The following is a 20,341-nucleotide window of genomic DNA, read 5'->3' on the forward strand; positions in this document are numbered from 1 at the left end:
TCATTTCGGTTCCAACAGTGTAAAGGTGCAGTGTTGTTAATAATGATTTATTGTTGTTCTTACACAATTTCTTCCGATCGATGCTCATTCAAAATTTGAACAAATTCTATTAAGCAGTTTTTAATCTGCCTTTATGTCTATTTAACTGTAGCATATGCCTTTAAACTTTCATTCGTTATATATTTAGGGAGATGGAAAAGTTACCAATGCTTTAGATGCGCCAAAGAAACACTTTTTAACGACACACAGTTGACCCTTTCCCCCATGAGCATATTGTGAAAAATGGCCGTTTTCACTGAAAAGCCTCCTGTTACAAGGTCAATTTAAACTGCTATGAAACTATGAAAAATGCTTCAATACTAATCAAACTTGGCACAAATGTTGACTGGACCATTGCCTTTGTAAATACATGCTCAGTCTTAAATTTCCTGTTACCATGGCAACGAGGGGACATCTCAAAATTGCCAAAAATCACTATGTTGCCTCGATTTTTTCCATCAAAATTTATTTCAAAGTGCTGCAACTGCTCGAGGGATTGAGATAGAGTCAAAAGCTTTTCAGCGTTGGTTAAACGTTACATTATGATCGACCTGGGGTCATTTTTAGCCTCTCACAAGTCCAAAATTTTCTTGGCGATGAGGTGGACTCCGCCCCCCTTCAAACCCCCCTTACAGAAGGGCAACTCCCTGATGTATCTTTTGGATGGGGAGCGGCGCCGAAAAAGTGCTCAATTTTTTTAGCAACATTTCTCAAACGAAAACTTATGTTTGGGGCCCATATAGGACTTTTCTTCACTATTTGATGCCTAAAGGGGGGGGGGGGGTCGAAAGTGCGTTGTTTTGCGTATATATGTGGTAAAGGGTTAATGTAATGTCAAATCAAACGAAGTCTATCAATTCAATACCATTTGAGCCGTGTCACGACAAAACCAACATAATGGGTTTGCGACCAGCATGGATCCAGACCAGCTTGCGCAGGCTGGTCTTGATCCATGCTGGTCGCAAACCCATTATGTTGGTTTTGTCATGACACGGCTCATTTCACATTATATTTAAATATAAAAAATAACCCTACGTTTATGAACTCAACAATGAGAAACAAAACAAAAACTTACTTACATACCTAGGAAAATTTGTTTTTAGTGAATTCCTCTACTGCTTGTCAATAAAATTAATAAAAAGCTTTGTAGATGCACCTTTCGCATTAATGATTATCTTTTCTGTCATAATAGACAGGACTGATTTTAAGAAAATATGAATGCTAGAGGCATTTTATAGTACAAGTAATAACTTTAGTGTTTTAACTTTATATGGGTATGCTGAAGACGATGAGGGTGATACCAAGAAATAAAATTGACCTTGACCTTCAAAAGGTCAATTCAAAATGGCCACTTCAAAATACATGTACTAAAACAGGTAATTAAAACTATGATACAATATGATGCTATTAATTATTCTTGTCAAAATGAAATGATTATTCAATATGATCTGATTTAAATGACATTGGCCACCAAATATAACGATAATAAGCCTAATGGCTTAATTAACAGTTAAATACAGTATTGTTTTACTAGCACGTTATGGTATAAGACTTAGATTGAAAAAATCACCTTTTTATGTTTTGTTTACTTGACTTATATTTAACAATAAACTTACTTTCAAATCCTGCTTTATAAATTTTACCAAAGAATAAATATTTCGTAAGTTATAACAAATTAATATTTCGTAATTTCCTAGCCACTTTTTGAATGTTTACACGTCTGTCAACGATTATTTATTGTCTGCTTCAATCCTGAAATAAGTTTTCTTTCTTTGAAAATGATGTATAAGTAACAAATCCAAATGATATCCTTCTGAATCAAACATAATTATTTTCCTCCGGTGGAATACACAACTTTTAAAAATGGCCGCCGCTTACATTTAATAGAGCCAGGCCTAATATAGATTCGCAGTAAGTAACAGAAATATGGATGGATGGTTGGACTTTTCCTCCTACTAAAATTGTTTGTTTTTATTATTAAAATAAGCGATAATTCATATAGTTTTCGTCGCCATTTAACGTGGGATAACTGTGTTTAAAGCCCACCCGATGAAATAAAATTTCATCCTTCACACAAACAAACAAATATCCTCTATATACTCCATATTAATTCTTGTTAACTTTACTGACGAAATCGAAGTGTAATCTCATATTTCAATGAGTGCTGTAATGTAATCATAATTGACATAAGACTATACAAAATCAGTAATTACAAACAAATTAAATACGTTTGTTCCAACATGCAAAAGCGGGATTAAGTATGCGCAAAATCAATACAAAAACTTTTTTAAGTCGACATGTGACACGTTATAAAATTTACTATAAACTAAAATATACCACCTTTGTTAAGTCTTTTCCCCAGAAACTAACTAATGACATAATAATTACATAATTGCACGTATTTTAAAGAATAAATTAAGGGTATGCAAAATTTTAAGAATATAAGCTTGTTAAATGTTTATCCTACTTAAAACATTATCGGAATCAAAAACTCCTTTTGTAACCCAAATGTTTACGACATCTTGATTTATCTCAATCTATGAAAGTTGTTTTCTGTCTTTTTTCTGTACGTCAGGTTTATATATAAAAATGTTTTAAATGAGTGTTGAGCAAACTATGTAAAAATATCCAACTTACAAATTTACAAATCCTACTTTTTAAATGGTCACAACAAATTTCTGTCCCATTCTTTTATAAAATGTGTCACTTGCTTAAATGTTGAAATTAACAAAGAGCCGTTTTTCAGTACATTTTGAACATTACACATGTATGCATCGTCGGATACCCACGATTGATAAACATGTCACATAACATGCAATCAACCGTGGGTAAAATGAATCGATTTGCGTCGATATACAGCAACAGGTGCGTAAATATCTATCAATGACATCGCGTTTAACAAATCTATATTCTTCAGCAGCGGAGGTAAAAAACAATAAGAAACAAAATGGCAGCGCCCACGGTTAAATACTGTTGCAGGTGTTTTGCTAAAATCAATGTCAAAAACTATAGCCAAATCAGTTCTTCTGCAAGAAGATATCAATCAGAAAGGAAAACATCACGCTGTAAAAGTAAATTATCTATACTTTCTTGCTGAAATCGTTTAATTTTTCGATGTTGAACTTTTCACGTCGTCTATGGTTGTCGCAATATTGTTTGTAATACCGAACGTCGTACAGAACGAGCGTTTTGATTGGTTTTAATCGCCTCATGAAATCGTGAGGCAGCCAATGAAATAGCTGCCTTTGACACACCCCTAATCGACTGAATATCGGCAATAAATCCCACGGCAGATAAATGTTAATGGTTCGGCCGTGGGTATCCGACGATGACATGTATGCTGCATGTAAGTTTATTGTGTGTTATTTTGTTTGCAAGTATTTGTTGTTTTCGGCCGAAAATAATATCTACATAATTCATTTCTTAGATTCAATTATAACTGCATTAAGGTATACGACGGATAATCGATACTATTAAAAAGTCCTAGTGTATACTTTATCACACTCTTAACAAAAATAAAGAAAACAACAACTGCTTACCATTTTGTTTAAAAAATAAGTGACAATTTAATTTGAAATTTAAAGTTAAAAACAACAACAACAACAACAACAATAACAACACCATATTTTCATCGAGTCATAAAATGTCTTGTTTATACCATGGCAGGTCTCGAATATTTTGGAATTCAGTCACGGTTTTGAGAAAATTCTACATCATTTGATATACATTAGAATTCCGGGTACCCTCTAATAAATGTCCAGGATATCTAAATGTAACAGCAAAGTTATCCGTAAAAAATATCACTTGTAATAAATCGAGTAATATTTTCTTTAACCGTATAAAAAGTCACGTGAGTTGGCTACATAGTAGAGGTGTTAAAATATAATTGTAATACATCCTTTGTTAGCCATTGAAATTGTATTTAATGTATAAAGGACTTTCAAAAATGGTTCTATTCAGAGCGGGCGATATGGTGCAGTTTTAACACTGTGTGCCTACAAATCAAGGGGTCCCGAGTTCGATCCCCCGCTACTCCACTGAATGAATAAATGACTACAAGAACACAGAATAACGGCAACGATACATACAAGAGAAGACCTTAACGGAACAGGAAACAAGTACCGAAAGTACAAGACGGAAGACGACAACCGATTACAGAAGGAAGAACGGAGACAAGAACTGACAACAAGCGAACAGAAGCAGGGACCGATGATAGAAGAACAGGACAGGGACCGATAACAGGACAACAGAGGCAGGGACCGATGATAGAAGAACAAAGACAGACACCGATAACAGTAGAACTGACAACAAACGAACAAAGACAGCCGCCGATAACAGCAAATCTGCCAACATGCCAGGGTTCGATAATAGAAAGACTGACAACAGAAGAACAGTAACGAGGACCGATAACAGAAGAACTGACAACAAGCGAACAGAGACAGTAACCGATAACAGGACGAATACCGACAACAGGAGAACATGGCAGAAGAATAAAGACGAGGACCGGTAACAGAAAAACAGGTGCAGGGGCCGATGATAGAAGAACAAAGACAGGGACCGATAAAAGCAGCAGGAACCGATGACAGAAGTACTGACAACAAGCGAACTGAGACGAGGACTGATAGCAGGTAACAGAGACAGGTAACGATAACAGGAGAGCTGATAACAAGAGTACAGAGACAGGGACGAGGACCAATAACAGAAGAACAGGACAGGGACCGATAACAGCACAACTGACAACAAGCGTACTGAGACGGGCATCAAGAACAGAAGAACAGGACAGGGACCGATAACAGAAGAACGGACAACAAGAGAATTGCCACGAGGGCCGTTTACAGAAGAACAAACAGTAGAATATATGCTTGCATAGAGTTGCCATTATAAAATAAACGAAAGCTCTATTTCTTGCAGATAGGGCAGGGACGATTGTTCGCTGTTTAAATGCCTTAAAATTTTCAGTACACGTTGAACTGTGTATTATCTGTATCAGACTTTTCCTTTCCTTAAAAGTTTTATGTGATATATCATCCATTTATGACAAAGAAATTTGGCGGCAATTTTAGTGGTCATTTTAAATGGCCATTTCAATGGTCAAGATCAAGTTTTTCAATTTGGTATTCACCTTTAGCGGATTCAGCATACCTTAAATAGATGAAATACACCAAGATACAACTTGCTACAAAATGCCTCTAGCATTTTTTAGGGAGACAATTTCTCAAAATCAGTCCTGGCTATAAGAAAAAATATTCTGATCAGGATCCATGCTGTTCGCTTACAAACCCTATTGTAAGTAGAGAAAGTAATAGCGAACAGCGTGAATCCTGATCAGAATGCGCGGATGTGCAGGCTGGTCAGTATCCACGCAATATGTTGGTTTTGTCATGGCGCGGCTCATATTATTGATCCTGAAAGTGAATCGTTAGTATAAACTATCTATATCTATATTTTCTTATTCGCTTGTTCAAACGAAAATAAATTATTTATTCTCTTTAAAAGCTATTAAGCATAATAAACAACGAGGCATAACTAAGATTGCCCAATTGCATTGCTTTTATTATATCAGAAATACAGAAATAAATTCAAATATAAATCATTAATTGAACTTTGCCTCTTCTCACTCAATACCTATTAGATATAACAGAAAATTAATAACCATCGAAATGGGCTTCTTTTTCTTTAAAACAATAACTTGATATGATACCAGTGTACTCAATCAATTTGTAGGGGTGGGAGGGATGGGATGGGAAAATAAACATGTTTATGAAGCAATGCAATAACCTCGAGTGATTTGAAAATACCTTTCGATACTTTATACACAAATCTGATACACTTAGTTGATGCACGGAAATCTCGTGCAACACAATCCTTACACAATTACAATGTACTATATATTACAGCATAACTTAATAGCTCTACCAAGAATAAATACTTATAAATTATGTTTTCATAAATATAGATTTAATCTATAAAGATGTTCCCAAAAGTTGTCGTAAACATCAAAAAGTAGCATGCCGTCATTATTACCCGTATGAATATGAAATGAATGCTCATTTTATTTGATTAAAAGACACATGTTTACTTCATGTACTTTTGCTAGTTAAATACATCAATAGAAAAGATATATCGTATTAAAAATATTAACATGTTATTTGAAAACAGTTTCATCAATTATTTTCTAAACCTATTTTTTTTCCACCACCAATTTTCAAAAGCGTTCAATAGATATAAAAGTTCAATACCCCGGTTATCAAAAGTATCATGAATCGATTCAAACGTAGATCGGGTTTGAATAAATTCATTTCTTTTTCAATAATCAATAAAATATAAATATGAAATTGGAGTTGTTTATTTCTTTGGTTGGTAAATAATTTGAATAGGATGAATATAAGATTTACGTCATGTGAATTAAATAAATGATAGCACGTGATGTATTTTGATTAGGATTATATGTGTACATGTGTATGCAGAGAAAACACGGGAGGATAATTAAAGTGATTTTAATATATTTTTGTTGATTTGTTATAATATACTTATGATAATTATTTTACGAAAAATACAACGAGAAATAATTAAATATTACCCGTCTGTACATTAAATTGCTAAAGCAATTCTTTTTTCTTCGTTTTTTTTATTTATTTTTTTTTTCGTGTTTTTGTTTTGTTTTTGTTATTTTTTGTTTTGTTTTTGTAATTTCCATTTATATTATTAGAAATATACATACAGTAAAGTCTTATAGGTACACAAATAAAATATTATTTCGGAATTACCTCTTCGTTATTAGGTATTGTTCCATAAGAAATTTGATACACATTAAATTGTATAATTCTTTAAAGTAATCCAATAATATTAGAATTTAGTAAATCTGTGTCGAAGGTAAATTCTACGGATAGAATTTTGAGTGTTTGTGTCGAATGTAAAATCTACGGATTTACTTTTAAATAACTAGGTGATATTTCCGGGCTATGGATTTATTTCGTCGCACAAAAAAGGCAATTTAATTGTGGTTATATTTTTATATATACTTGCAGTGATAATAAAAACGGTTGAAATTCTGAATCCTAAAGTGGTGAAGAAATTCTGACCTTATAGTTTTCTATATATTATACTTGTGATGATTAAAAACGAGTGGAATTCTTAACACTTAAGTGGTGTTTATTAAAAACGGGTGAAATTCTGACCTCTAAAGTGGCGATGTTACAAAACGGTTGAAATTCTGACCTCTAAAACTTACATTGTTTAAAATAAGTTTTCGTCGAAGATTTTTTATGATTATATTTCTAGTCACCAGAAAATCATATAAACTAGGTAATTGAGGACAAGATCGTGTTGTCTGTTATGTTTATGGCGACACTCAACTCCAGGAAGGAACAATGGTTTGGTACGAGCCGTTTAGCTATTGTGTTACTGGGACTCGTGCTCAACACAGCAAGTAAGAATTTCTGATTATAAATAAGGTTTTTACCAAGACCATAAATAAAATTATATAATTTAATTTGAAGTAACATGCTTAACAGTGTAGTTTGGCGGAATATGAATTTCTAATTTCCTTTTCATCAATTCGTGAATTTACAATTTTGACTTCATTAATTCACGTTTTCAAATATACTTTTAGCTTTTGAACTTCACGATATCAGCTTCCTGAATTCGCGATTTCAGCTTAACGAATTCAAGGAGAAATCTTGAAATCGTGAATTCTGTCTGTTAAAATTGTGAATTCGTGATGTTTGTATGTTGAAATTGTGAATTCATGAAGTTGAAATTGCGAGTTCGTGAAGATTTTAGTGAATGGTGAAGATACAAGTAAGGTTAATCACTAACTTAAAGAGTCATTTTAATATTTTGTTATGTGTTATGATATTTCACCAAGTCAGGATTTCCGAAATGTTCAAATATATAATAAAAAGAATAGAAATATTGCATCAGAAATAACCAAGGTTTCGTGGAAATACTTGCATAAAAAGTAGTCACACACAAAAGAAATCGTTAAAACAGCATGAGTAAGTCGAAATTTGTTCTTATATTAAATTGCGGGCTTGTATTTGCACATTATAGTTATACTCTATTAGAAAATGAAGATAGCGTGTTAAATATTAATGAAATATATTTCATCTACTCGCAATCCATTGATATGTTAATATTCACTTATGTATTTTTCCCCCGACTCTTTAATCAAACACATTTATTTTCTTGATAAGTCCACGTGTATTACCTACGGTGTTCCGTTTGGACACGTTTGGACAATCGTGACATTTTATTTATTCTGTACCCGCGATGCACGATCGTACGATGGTGAAAACGCGATGGCACGATGGTACGATGCTGAAAACACGATGGTACGATGGTGAAATCACGATGGTACGATGGTGAAATCGCGATGGCGCGATAGTACGATGGTGAAAACGCGATGTTACATCGCGTTTTCACCATCGTACCATCGTGATTTCACCATCGTACCATCGCGTTTTCACCATCGTACCATCGCACCATCGCGCTATCGTGTTTTCACCATCGTGCCATCGCGCTTTCACCATCGTGCCATCGCGATTTCACCATCGTACCATCGCGATTCCACCATCGTACCATCGCGATTTCACCATCGTACCATCGCGTTTTCAACATCGTACCATCGCGTTTTTCACCATCGTGCCATCGCCTTCCGGTGGACATGCGCATTGTACATCTTTATCAACAATGGATGAATGCATAACTATGTATTATGTGAGAGGCTATACGTATCGAGACATTTTAAATATAGTGAGGCTTAAAACGGGATTTGATCTCAGCACAGACTATTTAATAAGAGTTGTGTATTAAGAGTCAATCATTATAAAACCTTTATGCACTGTGCTTAATTCATCTTGTCTAGATATCTATAGCACAAATTTTTTAAGGTTTTATATCATAAATATGATGCTCAAATTAAGATAAGTTCCAAAAAGCATTATTTGTAAAGATGTTACCGAATTTAACATTTCATGTTAATAAAGGGAGGTAATAAAAATTTATTTTCTGTAAAGTCTAAGTCAAATTTTTCAATAAGAAATGAATGCATATATTTTAATGATTACATATAATATGTATAAATATTTGCCGTACATATTTTACATATTCTCGATGTTTGAAACTTGTTTTATATTAAAGCATTATTATATAAATATATATAATTTCACTGAAGTGTGGTGTTAGCTCAACAGGTACAGCGTTGGACTGTAAATCGGGCGATCGGGTTGGATTCCCCCGACGGGTGCATGTCACTTTCGTTGTAATTGATCATGAAATCCTTTCTACGGTCATTGACACTGGTTTCTGCTCTGCAGAAGTTTCAGTTCCTTGCGAAAGTGAAGGCAACTAGTACTGGTAAACTGCTTGACAGCCTGCCCAGGAAAATGCGGTGGTTGAACTGTGCTCTTGTAAATTCAATGTGGCTTATTGTCATGATCGGAAGTGAAAACTATCACCACAACATTCACAGTCCAACGCTGTACCTGTTGAGCTAACACCACACTTCAGTGAAATTATATATATTTATATAATAATGCTTTAATATAAAACAAGTTTCAAACATCGAGAATATGTAAAATATGTACTGCAAATATTTATACATATTATATGTAATCATTAAAATATATGCATTCATTTCTTATTGAAAAATTTGACTTAGACTTTACAGAAAATAAATTTTGATTACCTCCCTTTATTTACATGAAATGTTAAATTCGGTAACATCTTTACAAAATAATGCTTTTTGGAACTTATCTTAATTTGAGCATCATATTTATGATATAAAACCTTAAAAAATTTGTGCTATAGATATCTAGACAAGATGAATTAAGCACAGTGCATAAAGGTTTTATAATGATTGAATCTTAATACACAACTCTTATTAAATAGTCTGTGCTGAGATCAAATCCCGTTTTAAGCCTCACTATATTTAAAATGTCTCGATACGTATAGCCTCTCACATAAAACATAGTTATGCATTCATACATTGTTGATAAAGATGTACAATGCGCATGTCCACCGGAAGGCGATGGCACGATGGTGAAAACGCGATGGTACGATGGTGAAAACGCGATGGTACGATGGTAAAATCCCGATGGTACGATGGTGAAATCGCGATGGTACGATGGTGAAAGCGCGATGACACGATGGTGAAAACACGATAGCGCGATGGTGCGATGGTACGATGGTGAAAACGCGATGGTACGATGGTGAAATCACGACGGTACGATGGTGAAAACGCGATGTAACATCGCGTTTTCACCATCGTACTATCGCGCCATCGCGATTTCACCATCGTACCATCGTGATTTCACCATCGTACCATCGTGTTTTCACCATCGTACTATCGTGCCATCGCGTTTTCACCATCGTACCATCGTGCATCGCGGGTACAGAATAAATAAAATGTCACGATTGTCCAAACGTGTCCAAACGGAACACCGTAATTATCAATTGCATTCAATAGTTTTTGAATTATATTACATCCAGGTTTATATACATTTTACGGTGGTAATAGCTACTGCAGAATAAATTGATATGTAACAGAGGATTTTTTTCATGAATGGGTATATCAGAATAATGATTGATTGATTGATTGCATGCATTTACGGAGCCCCTAAGATGACATTTTCCACACTTTTTTTCCCCGGAACTTAATTCGTTTTTACGAAATAATAATTCGTAATTACGAAATAATAATTCGTTTTTACGAAATAATAATTCGTTTTTACGAAATATTAATTCGTTTTTACGAAATATTAATTCGTTTTTACGAAATATTAATTCGTAATTACGAAATATTAATTCGTTTTTACGAAATATTAATTCGTAATTACGAAATATTATTTCGTAATTACGAAATATTAATTCGTAATTATGAAATATTAATTCGTTTTTACGAAATATTATTTCGTATTTACGAAATATTATTTCGTAATTACGAAATATTATTTCGTAATAACGAAATATTAATTCGTAAAAACGAAATATTATTTCGTAATTACGAAATAATAATTCGTAAATACGAAATAATATTTCGTAAAAACGAATTAAATTTTTTCTACGGTTTCAAAGAGTGTTGGTAATAGTTATAAATAAGGCCTCAAAACTAAGTTCCTGACTGAATATAATGCATGTACATGCAATATAAATAGTGATTTTTGTTCTCCCCAAGTATTTTAACTTTACACTATTGTACATAAATTAAAATAATCGCCTGTCAATAGCGTTGAGCCACAGCCGTGATAGTACACGCGCTAGGAAAATTTAGTTAAAATGGTGGTCCTGTGCTTCAAATCGAAACACGGACATTTCTAATAATAAATTGTAAGGAAATATTCTTTTTTAAATTGATTAGATTAGTGAAAATCTGGACCAACCCACCCCCTCGTCCCATTAGTTTTACTAATGTATATGATAAAAGAACGGAATAATATAGCATGTTTCTGTTTTAAAAAACATATCATAAAAGATTGCCTCAAACATTAAAACATTGCTGATAGGAACATGTATTTGACAATGGGGAAAATAGACCATTTTGGATAGAGAATGACTTCTCACTCAAAAACCCTGTTCACTTAAATATAATAACTTGATATAATCGCAAGGTTGATCAAGGCTTGTAAATAACCCATTTGTGAGATAAGTAGGTGCTTTATCAAGCTCAATAAGATTTCGTAAAAACGAATTAATATTTCGTAATTACGAAATAACATTTCGTTTTTACGCATTAATATTTCATGATTACGAAATAATATTTCGTAAAAACGAATTATTATTTCGTAAAAACGAATTAATATTTTGTAAAAACGAATTATTATTTCTTAAAACGAAATAATATTTCGTTTTTACGAATTAATATTTCGTAATTACGAAATAATATTTCGTAATTACGAAATAACATTTCGTAAAAACGAATTAATATTTCGTAAATACGAATTAATATTTCGTAAAAACGAATTATTATTTCGTAATAACGAAATAACATTTCGTTTTTACGAATTAATATTTCGTTATTACGAAATAATATTTCGTAAAAACGAATTAATATTTCGTAAATACGAATTGATATTTCGTAAAAACGAATTAATATTTCGTAAAAACGAATTAAATGCCGGGGTAAAAGTGTCGAGAATGTCACCTTAGGGGCTCCGTATGCATTCATGCATGATAAAATGATTATTTAAATGATTATTGGTAAATCCACTGGAAATGATTAATTTACTGATCAACGAACTAAGGTTCTTATATTTTCGTATATCATTTATTTTTTTCATTTTTTTTTATCTTGCATCTATATTGCGAATATCACTAGATCATGAAAATTTTATCCTGTGTGTATATATAAATCTTGTTCATTCTCTGCTTTGACCTCAATTTCAGACAGTTGTGATATTGGTACATCAAATCCTGGCTCGCACACGACCACTACCGGGGCAAGCACAGGTAACTATAGGCCTAAAGTTAAAGCTTGTACTATTTTAAACTTCCAACTATTAATCAATGTGACGGAAGACAATATTAGAACTTTGAAAGATTATCTTATTACCCTTGAGTTCTCATTTGAAAAACCATTTTCTTCTGGCGTAAATAACATATTTACGCCAGCAACAAAACATTTTCTATTTACAAGCGTTTCGGGGTCAGACCCTGACCCTACGCCCCTTGAAACACAGTATCAAAACATCTTTTAACATTTAAAAACAAATGGAACATCTGTAGCAACGAAAAAAAAAAATGGTTTTCAAACAATTTTTGCAGAAATAAAAAAAAAACTTTCAACAGACAATTTTAAAAGGTAACAGTTTACAGTATCACTTACTGTAACAATTAATTATCATTTGTTTAAAGATGGGCGCTCGTTTTTCATTGACGGCTCGACATCAACATGCTGCGGAACAATGGCAAATTGGAAAATGTACGCAAGTTCTGCCGGAACAGTGACGGCAATGTTGTGGAGACCGACAACGGGAAGTAACTACAGACTTGAATTCATGGAAGATTATAACGGTACAGTATATTCATTATTAGTTATTATTTATATACTTTTTAAACATCCAATAATAAGCTTGTCTCGAAAATAACTTGTCTCAAAATTTATGTTTTTGAAATCGGGCGAGACTTCATTTCACTCGGAAACATCACGACTTGAAAATAAGCCGCACCCCCTCGAACCCATTATCCCTGGGGCGAGAGGCAGCTACCTTAACCACTAGGCCACTACTCCATTCTACACTCGTGGCCTCTTTATAGTTAACTATAGACTGCGAGCCTGCTTGTTTTGGCAACGTAAAATGTATTCGAATGCATGTTTATTCTTTTAATTACAGTTAATGTTGGTTTGAACACCCCTATTCCTTCAACAACCCTAGCTGTCGAGGTGGGAGATGTAGTCGGATGGTGAGTTACAAAGCATTTTCAAAGATGGTCTACGGTTGTATAAATTATTATAGATTATTTAACAATTAACTGTACAATATGGGAATGTAAGTTGACGAGTACACAGTTAAAGAAACCATATCGGACAAGCCGTCAGCCAGGCGAGTCCATTGTGATTTCTATAGCTGTATCAGATATTTGAGAATTTTTTCCGAGATTAATGTTCCGTTAGATGTAGGTCTAGCCTGACAAAAAACAACAGATTCTCAGAACAGCCCCTCGTCAAGTTTCCTTGGCGAAATGCATCAGATAGAGATCACCGATGAGCTCTGTATGGTAACAGCTACGAAAAGTGCATCGTATTATTAGTATTCTATTCGAGAGGATCCTTATTGGGTTTGACATAGGGTCACAGCGAATAGAAATAGTAATATTTCCTTTTTCATGTACAAATACGAAAAGCGCATCCTTTAGTATTAGGAGAAACTTTATGACGTAGGGTAATATAGGGTTACATTAAAACTTAAAACAGAACATGTATTGACATTTGCATGTTGATAAAATACACACAATTTTACAGGAGAACGACCGGTGCTGAGATTATTCCATACAGCGCCACTGCAGGTTCGAGTACGCAAACACAGCTCCTTTCTCCGACATTGAACGCCGAGACGCCATGGGGCCAGACACCGGATACGACAGTGACGTATGCATTCGGAGCTGTTGTGGTCCCAAGTATGAATTCCAAAAATGAGCCGCGTCATGAAAAAACCAACATTATGGGTTTGCGACCAGCATGGATCCAGAACAGCCTGCGCATCCGCGCAGTCTGATCAGGATCCATGCTGTTCGCTTACAAACCCTATTACAAGTAGAGAAACTGATAGCGAACAGGATGGATCCTGATCAGACTGTGCGGATGCGCAGGCTGGTCTCGATCCATGCTGGTCGCAAAACCATTATGTTGGTTTTGTCGTGACGCGGCTCATTTATTTTTCGAAGATAAAAACTTAACGCTGCATGCCTCCTGGGTATTCAAACATTTATTTATTCTTGGGAAACAAGAGCTTAAAGCTGAATGCCTTGAGATAAGGCAACAATTTTCAAAAAAAAAAACAAAAAACAAATCAAAAACAACCTTGAGATACTAAGCTTAAAGCTGCATGCTTTTCAAATTATGCCAAGAAAATCAAACTTTTAAAAAAAGTAAAAAAATTCAAGATTCAAAGTATAAGTTTATATGTTGTTTGCGATTAATGACTGATTTTGACCTCTTTTTGGTAATAAACATGTAAGTGCATAAATTATTTTATTTGTTCACTGCACAATAGTTTACTTTTAAAAACATTTTCAAAATTTTCGTGAAAGTGATCATGAATCTGGAGTCATGCTGCTTTAGGCAAAACCAATGTTGTAAATTGATCTCCCTTAAAATGTCTTGCGCTGCATCAATAAGGACTTTTGGTTTACTTTTGAAAATAAAATATATACCCATATAAAGATTCATATTTTACAAACTGACATTTTTGATGCATTTCAGATGATCCACCGACAATTACGGGAGGTTCGGAGACCATATCCGATACTGACACATCCCAGACGGTTCACACTCTCGCGATCGCCGACCCTGATACCGCAGATCTTCTCACGGACACTACTGTTGTTATATCAAACACCAGCCCCACCACATCTGACTTCTCCATTGCCGATGATGGTACAAACTGTAAGTATAATAGTCTGTATTATTTAAGAAATATATCTTGATTTTAAGTACAGTATGTCGTGTTAGTGCGGGCTCTACGACGGTAGACTAGTGTCAAGGGAGGGTTTTATTTAAACTGATCACCAACACCTGAAAGAGCCACCGCTTAGTATTGTTGCATTTTCCTTCAAGCACAGGTGATGTTGATAAGCGGCATTTGTGACACTTCTGTCATGCCAATTCTTGTTTTATACTATTAATTTATACACGGGGAAAACATGTCGCCATTTTAGCTAACTAAAGATGCATACTAACTCTATCTTTGTCTTTGTTTTCAATTTCAAGTTGAAGTTTTACTATCATATTGCAGATAAGGCTTTCATATTACAATACATTTGCTCAAGCGTAAACTTGCATGCACTGCGAACTATTTCGATATTGAATAATTTAACTAAATTATTTTTTTTTTTGAAAATTAAATAAATGATAAAGAAAGAAATCAACTTATAACATTTACGTATATTTGTAATCTTACAATGTGTGTGTGTGTGTGTGTGTGTGTGTGTGTGTGTACGTGCGTGTGTATGCGTGTGTGTATGCTCCCGTTGACCTGACCTGGCGAGGTCAATGTGTCAACTTAACTTATGCAAATTGAGGTTTTACCTACATTGTGGGGCAGAAAAAAGTGTGTGTTTGTATTTTTTTCTTTTCCTTTTTCTTTCTTTTTTTGTAACCTTACAGTTGTTTAATATGATTGTTCCAGTTGTAATTCAAAGTGGAGCAAGCTTGACAGCCGGCACATATGACCTAGAAATCACGGCAACAGATATATGTGAAGACACTGCAACCACTACTGTTACAATCACTGTACAAAATCCGGTAAATACAGCACATGTCACCAACACTAGAATATTTAAGCCGCGTCACGACAAAACCAACTAAAATGGGTTTGCGCATCCGTGCAGACTGATCGGGATCCATGCTGTTCGCTTACAAACCCTATAACAAGTAAAGAAACTGATAGCGAACAGCATGGATCCCGATCAGATTGCGCGGATGCCCAGGCTGGTCTGGATCCATGCTGGTAGCAAACGCATTATGTTGGTTTTGTCGTGACGCGGCTCATTTATATTATAATTTATTATTTATTTTTATGAACATGTCTTTGAAAAATGCTATTTGGTTAAGTGTACAATGTATCAATTTCAAAATTATGTTATGCACAATATTTAATGCACAATATTTAATGTAAACTTTACTGTAAGGAGTAAGGATTGTATTCATGTTTATGATTTTAAAGAATATGCATGCTGTAATTGAGGTTGTGTACCACACTTAAATGAATATATATATATATATATATATATATATATATATATATATATATATATATATATATATATATATATATATATATATATATATATATATATATATATATATATATATATATATATGTATATAATTATGCGTATCAAACAATTTTCAAACATCGCAGAATATGTAAAAATTGTACTGCATATATTTGTATAATTATATTATGTGTAATCATTAAAATATATATGCATTCATTTCTTATTAAAAAAAGAGTTAGTCTTTATAGAAAATATTTTTATTACCTTCCTTTATTTACATGAAATGTTAAATTCGGTAATATCTTAATAAATTATGCTTTTTTAGAATTTACATAATTGATAGATCTAAATTTGACCATCATATTTAAGATAAAAATATCATAAAAATTGTGTTACAGGATCTTTAAATGAAATTGATAATGTTAAAACAAAATTATCGCTGAGATTTTTTTTCACTAGTTTTGGTCGAGATGATTTTGTTTATAGTCTCAACAATGTGCAGGTTGACAAGGGTTTACAGTTTTGATACGCATTTACTGTTGTACTTATGGTTTTCGAAAAAGGTTGAGTTCGTATATGCCCCTATCATCTGGGTCATTATTTGACCGTAGTACACAGTACATCATAATTACTGTGAACAATTCAAGTTTCAAGGTTACAGTCAGTTTGTAATATAGAAGATGGCATAACGTGTTCGGCAAGACGGACATGAACAATGTCCATGTTGAAATGTGGACCTGCATATCATACAGAGAAACTGGAATCTGAATGACATAATTTTTATGACATTTTGATCCACTATTCTTTCTGCGCATTTGTTTGGTAACAACGATGAATACTGGTACCAGGATGTCGTGCGTCACGGACTAAATATATTTATATCGAACCTGTGCAACACGATTCCGCGCGAAACAACACATCCCTGGCAAAATACAAGATGGGGAAAGCATATATTATATATGTACACATTTTGATGATAAACAAGGTTTATATGTTCCACTTCAAAGATAATACGATACGTTACCTATTCCAAAACTGGGATAAGTAGTTTAATACAATGGATAAAATATCAAAATATTTGCCAACCGCAAACTAAACAAAGACCAAATGCCATCAGATATACGCATGTACATGTATTTGTCTTCAATGAATCATTACAGTTGTTGATTTACATTGTAAATTTCATCTTAAACATTCAAATTTACTTTATAGCCGCCTGTATATGATCCGTCGACGCCTGACAACGCCTATGCTGGGACAATTAGTGACGTGACCACTACTGCTACGTCAATTTACTCTTTCTTAGTGACGGATACAGAACCAGTCACCTGTACATCAGATAACGCGCTGTTTGAAATAAGAGAAAGCCCGCCAAGTAAGTTTTAAGCATTCTATTTGCTGTTTTTAGTTTTGTTTATAGCTTGAATGTGATAAACATTTGAAACTTAATGAAACCATCTGCCAGATCCATTTCTTAACACTTACCAGTATTGATGTCAAATATACGGTGTCTAGTTGGGACCATCGCGACTCACACTTGACTCGAAACAACGAAATCACGAACTTACGATAGTGAAAATGGTAAAATAACGAAACAACGATGGTGAAAAGTCGAATGTGCTATTATGAAAAGTCGACAGTACGATGACGAAAAGTCGATATAGCGTAACCGCAATGATGAAAACTCGATACAGTTTCGTGTTTTAACTGTCGTGGTTTCGACTTTTCACCATCATGGTTTCGTTGTACCGTTATTTTGACTATTCTCCATCGTAGTTTCGACTTTTCACCGTCGTGGTTTCGACATTTCATCATCGTACTTTCGATTTTTCCTTATCGTCGCGATGACCCTAACGATACACTGTACAAATAAGCAAAATATGATCTTGGCCAAGTTTAGCCAGAACTCCCTGATCCTTTAAAAAAAGGAAAAATAAGCTGTTGTTTGTTTTTTGGTTGTTCTTTTTTCCTTTTCTTTTCCTTTTTTATATAGAACTTGTGTGCGTGTTTATTTTGTTGTTGTTGACTATGTGCTATTTATAGACAAGGAACTTTGGCTGAAAAATGTAGCGGCGGGAGATCTGGATTATGATAGCAGCACTACTCAAGTAATAACAATAAGTTGTACTGACGGAACTACTGCGGTCCTGAGAGATCCGTATACTGTTAATATATCCGATGAGGTAACTTATCACAGTGTTTTCCCGCTCTTTTATCAGTTTGAGTTTTTTCCTCTTCTTTTAATCTTTCATGTTTTTATTGTTGTTTTTTAGGCATCAATAGCAATATTGTGATACCCCCTTTTTAATGATTTTTTTCCAGTAACTTAATGCAATTGCATTTATCTATAGATATTTAAAATAAAAGAATTTAAAACATATTGATGGTACTATAAAGTTTTTTTATATAATGCTGCACGTTTTAACGTCACATTTCATTGGAAAATCGTGACGTTTATATTATTAGTTATAAAGATCGTTGACAGGTTATATGGCCCTATATAAACGGCTATTTGTAAATATAACCCGAGCCGTTAGGCGAGGGTTATATTGCAAACAGCCGTTTATATACGGCCATATAACCTGTCAACAATCTTTATAACGAATTTATAATACAGCAAGCATCATTTTTAGAGAAAAAAAGTAAGATTTCTTCATGAATCGACAGCAGCCTTGTATATAAAACTATATAAACGTCACGATTATCCAATGAAAAATGACGTTACAAACGTGCAGTATTATAAAGTTTTATATACACGGCTGCTGTCAATTTTCAAAGAAATCTCACTTTTTAAAAAAAAATGAAGTTTGATGTATTATAAATTCGTTATTAATATTCTTCACAGGTTACATGACTGTGGCTAACCTAGCGGATCGGGTTATATTTTCAAACAGCCGTTTATATAGAGCCATAAAACCTGTCAAAAATCTTTATGACAAGCCAAAATATGATGTATAGGGTTGATTTTTGTCATCTTTCAGCCGCTGACTCTGTCAAACCTTGGAGGATCGACGACCGTAAGTGACAGTGCGGCTATTGGCACGTCGATTCACCAATTCACCGCCACCGACCAAGATGACGTTGTCACGTGCACCGTCGATAACGGAGACTTTACGGTTACAGCAGTAGACGGAGCTGCAGGAACACAACGTATGATTATTTTTAGATACACTGAAAGTTGAGTCCGGTTTTCAGAAGTTTTTTAATGCATGTTAAGCATTTGTAGCCATTCAGAGTTCCCGGTATTTAGAGTTTTTTAATGAACTTATAAGGAGGAAATACAGGACTTTAATTTTTTTTCCTGTTTTCAGTGGATTCCAGTTTTCAGAGGGTCCGGTTTCTAGACGTCAATTCCATTTGAAAGACATACGAGTACATTTCTCTCATACACATGTCCAAATGAAACTTAAATCATTTTAAGTGGTCTTACTACGAAAAAAAGAGAAAAATAATAATACAAAAAAAGGGGGTAAATTTTGTTTGGTAGTCCGAGTGGGAGCATTTTGGCAAAAACTCGACTAAATTAGGCAGTAAAACTTTAAACGTTCTTAAAAATTATATTAGGTACCAAAATCAATATTTGGTGCGCTACATTATTCTTTGGTATTATAACGATTTATTAGAATAAATACATTTTGAAGGTTGTTTTTTCCAATTCGGAGGATTTTGCAGGTGCGCCATGACGTAGTATCCTACCACAGTATTCTCTTTTTTATGGAATTTCAGGATTTGATATCGAGACGGCGGCGGCCTTGACCTCAGGAACGTCATATACGCTAACGATGACCTGCAATGACGGTCAAAACACGCAAACGGGCACATTTGACGTAACAGTTACAGATGCCGTGAGTAATTATTTTAACAT

At 33.9% G+C, this 20,341-nt stretch overlaps 1 protein-coding gene across 3 annotated transcripts in view; it reads left to right on the forward strand.

The window, feature by feature from the left end:
* The first annotated feature begins 6,427 nt into the window (after positions 1-6,427).
* Positions 6,428-20,341, forward strand: part of LOC132745549 (mucin-17-like) — a 96,919-nt gene continuing 83,005 nt past the window's right edge. Inside the window, exons 1-12 of one of the 3 annotated variants that reach the window (XM_060734496.1) lie at positions 6,428-6,530; positions 7,068-7,468; positions 12,424-12,486; positions 12,892-13,050; positions 13,371-13,440; positions 14,000-14,154; positions 14,960-15,142; positions 15,885-16,000; positions 17,689-17,851; positions 18,520-18,659; positions 19,458-19,626; positions 20,203-20,321. In XM_060734496.1, coding sequence (XP_060590479.1) covers positions 7,375-7,468; positions 12,424-12,486; positions 12,892-13,050; positions 13,371-13,440; positions 14,000-14,154; positions 14,960-15,142; positions 15,885-16,000; positions 17,689-17,851; positions 18,520-18,659; positions 19,458-19,626; positions 20,203-20,321 — 1,431 coding nt within the window. In that variant the 5' untranslated portion in view covers positions 6,428-6,530; positions 7,068-7,374. Of the gene's footprint in view, positions 6,531-7,053; positions 7,469-12,423; positions 12,487-12,891; positions 13,051-13,370; positions 13,441-13,999; positions 14,155-14,959; positions 15,143-15,884; positions 16,001-17,688; positions 17,852-18,519; positions 18,660-19,457; positions 19,627-20,202; positions 20,322-20,341 lie in introns of those variants that run through there. The other 2 variants (XM_060734498.1, XM_060734497.1) reach the window with 2 other exon arrangements.

The sequence above is a fragment of the Ruditapes philippinarum genome, unplaced genomic scaffold, assembly GCF_026571515.1.
Source record: "Ruditapes philippinarum isolate M1 unplaced genomic scaffold, ASM2657151v2 ctg1988_1_1_1_1, whole genome shotgun sequence".
Taxonomy (NCBI): Eukaryota; Metazoa; Mollusca; class Bivalvia; order Venerida; family Veneridae; genus Ruditapes; species Ruditapes philippinarum.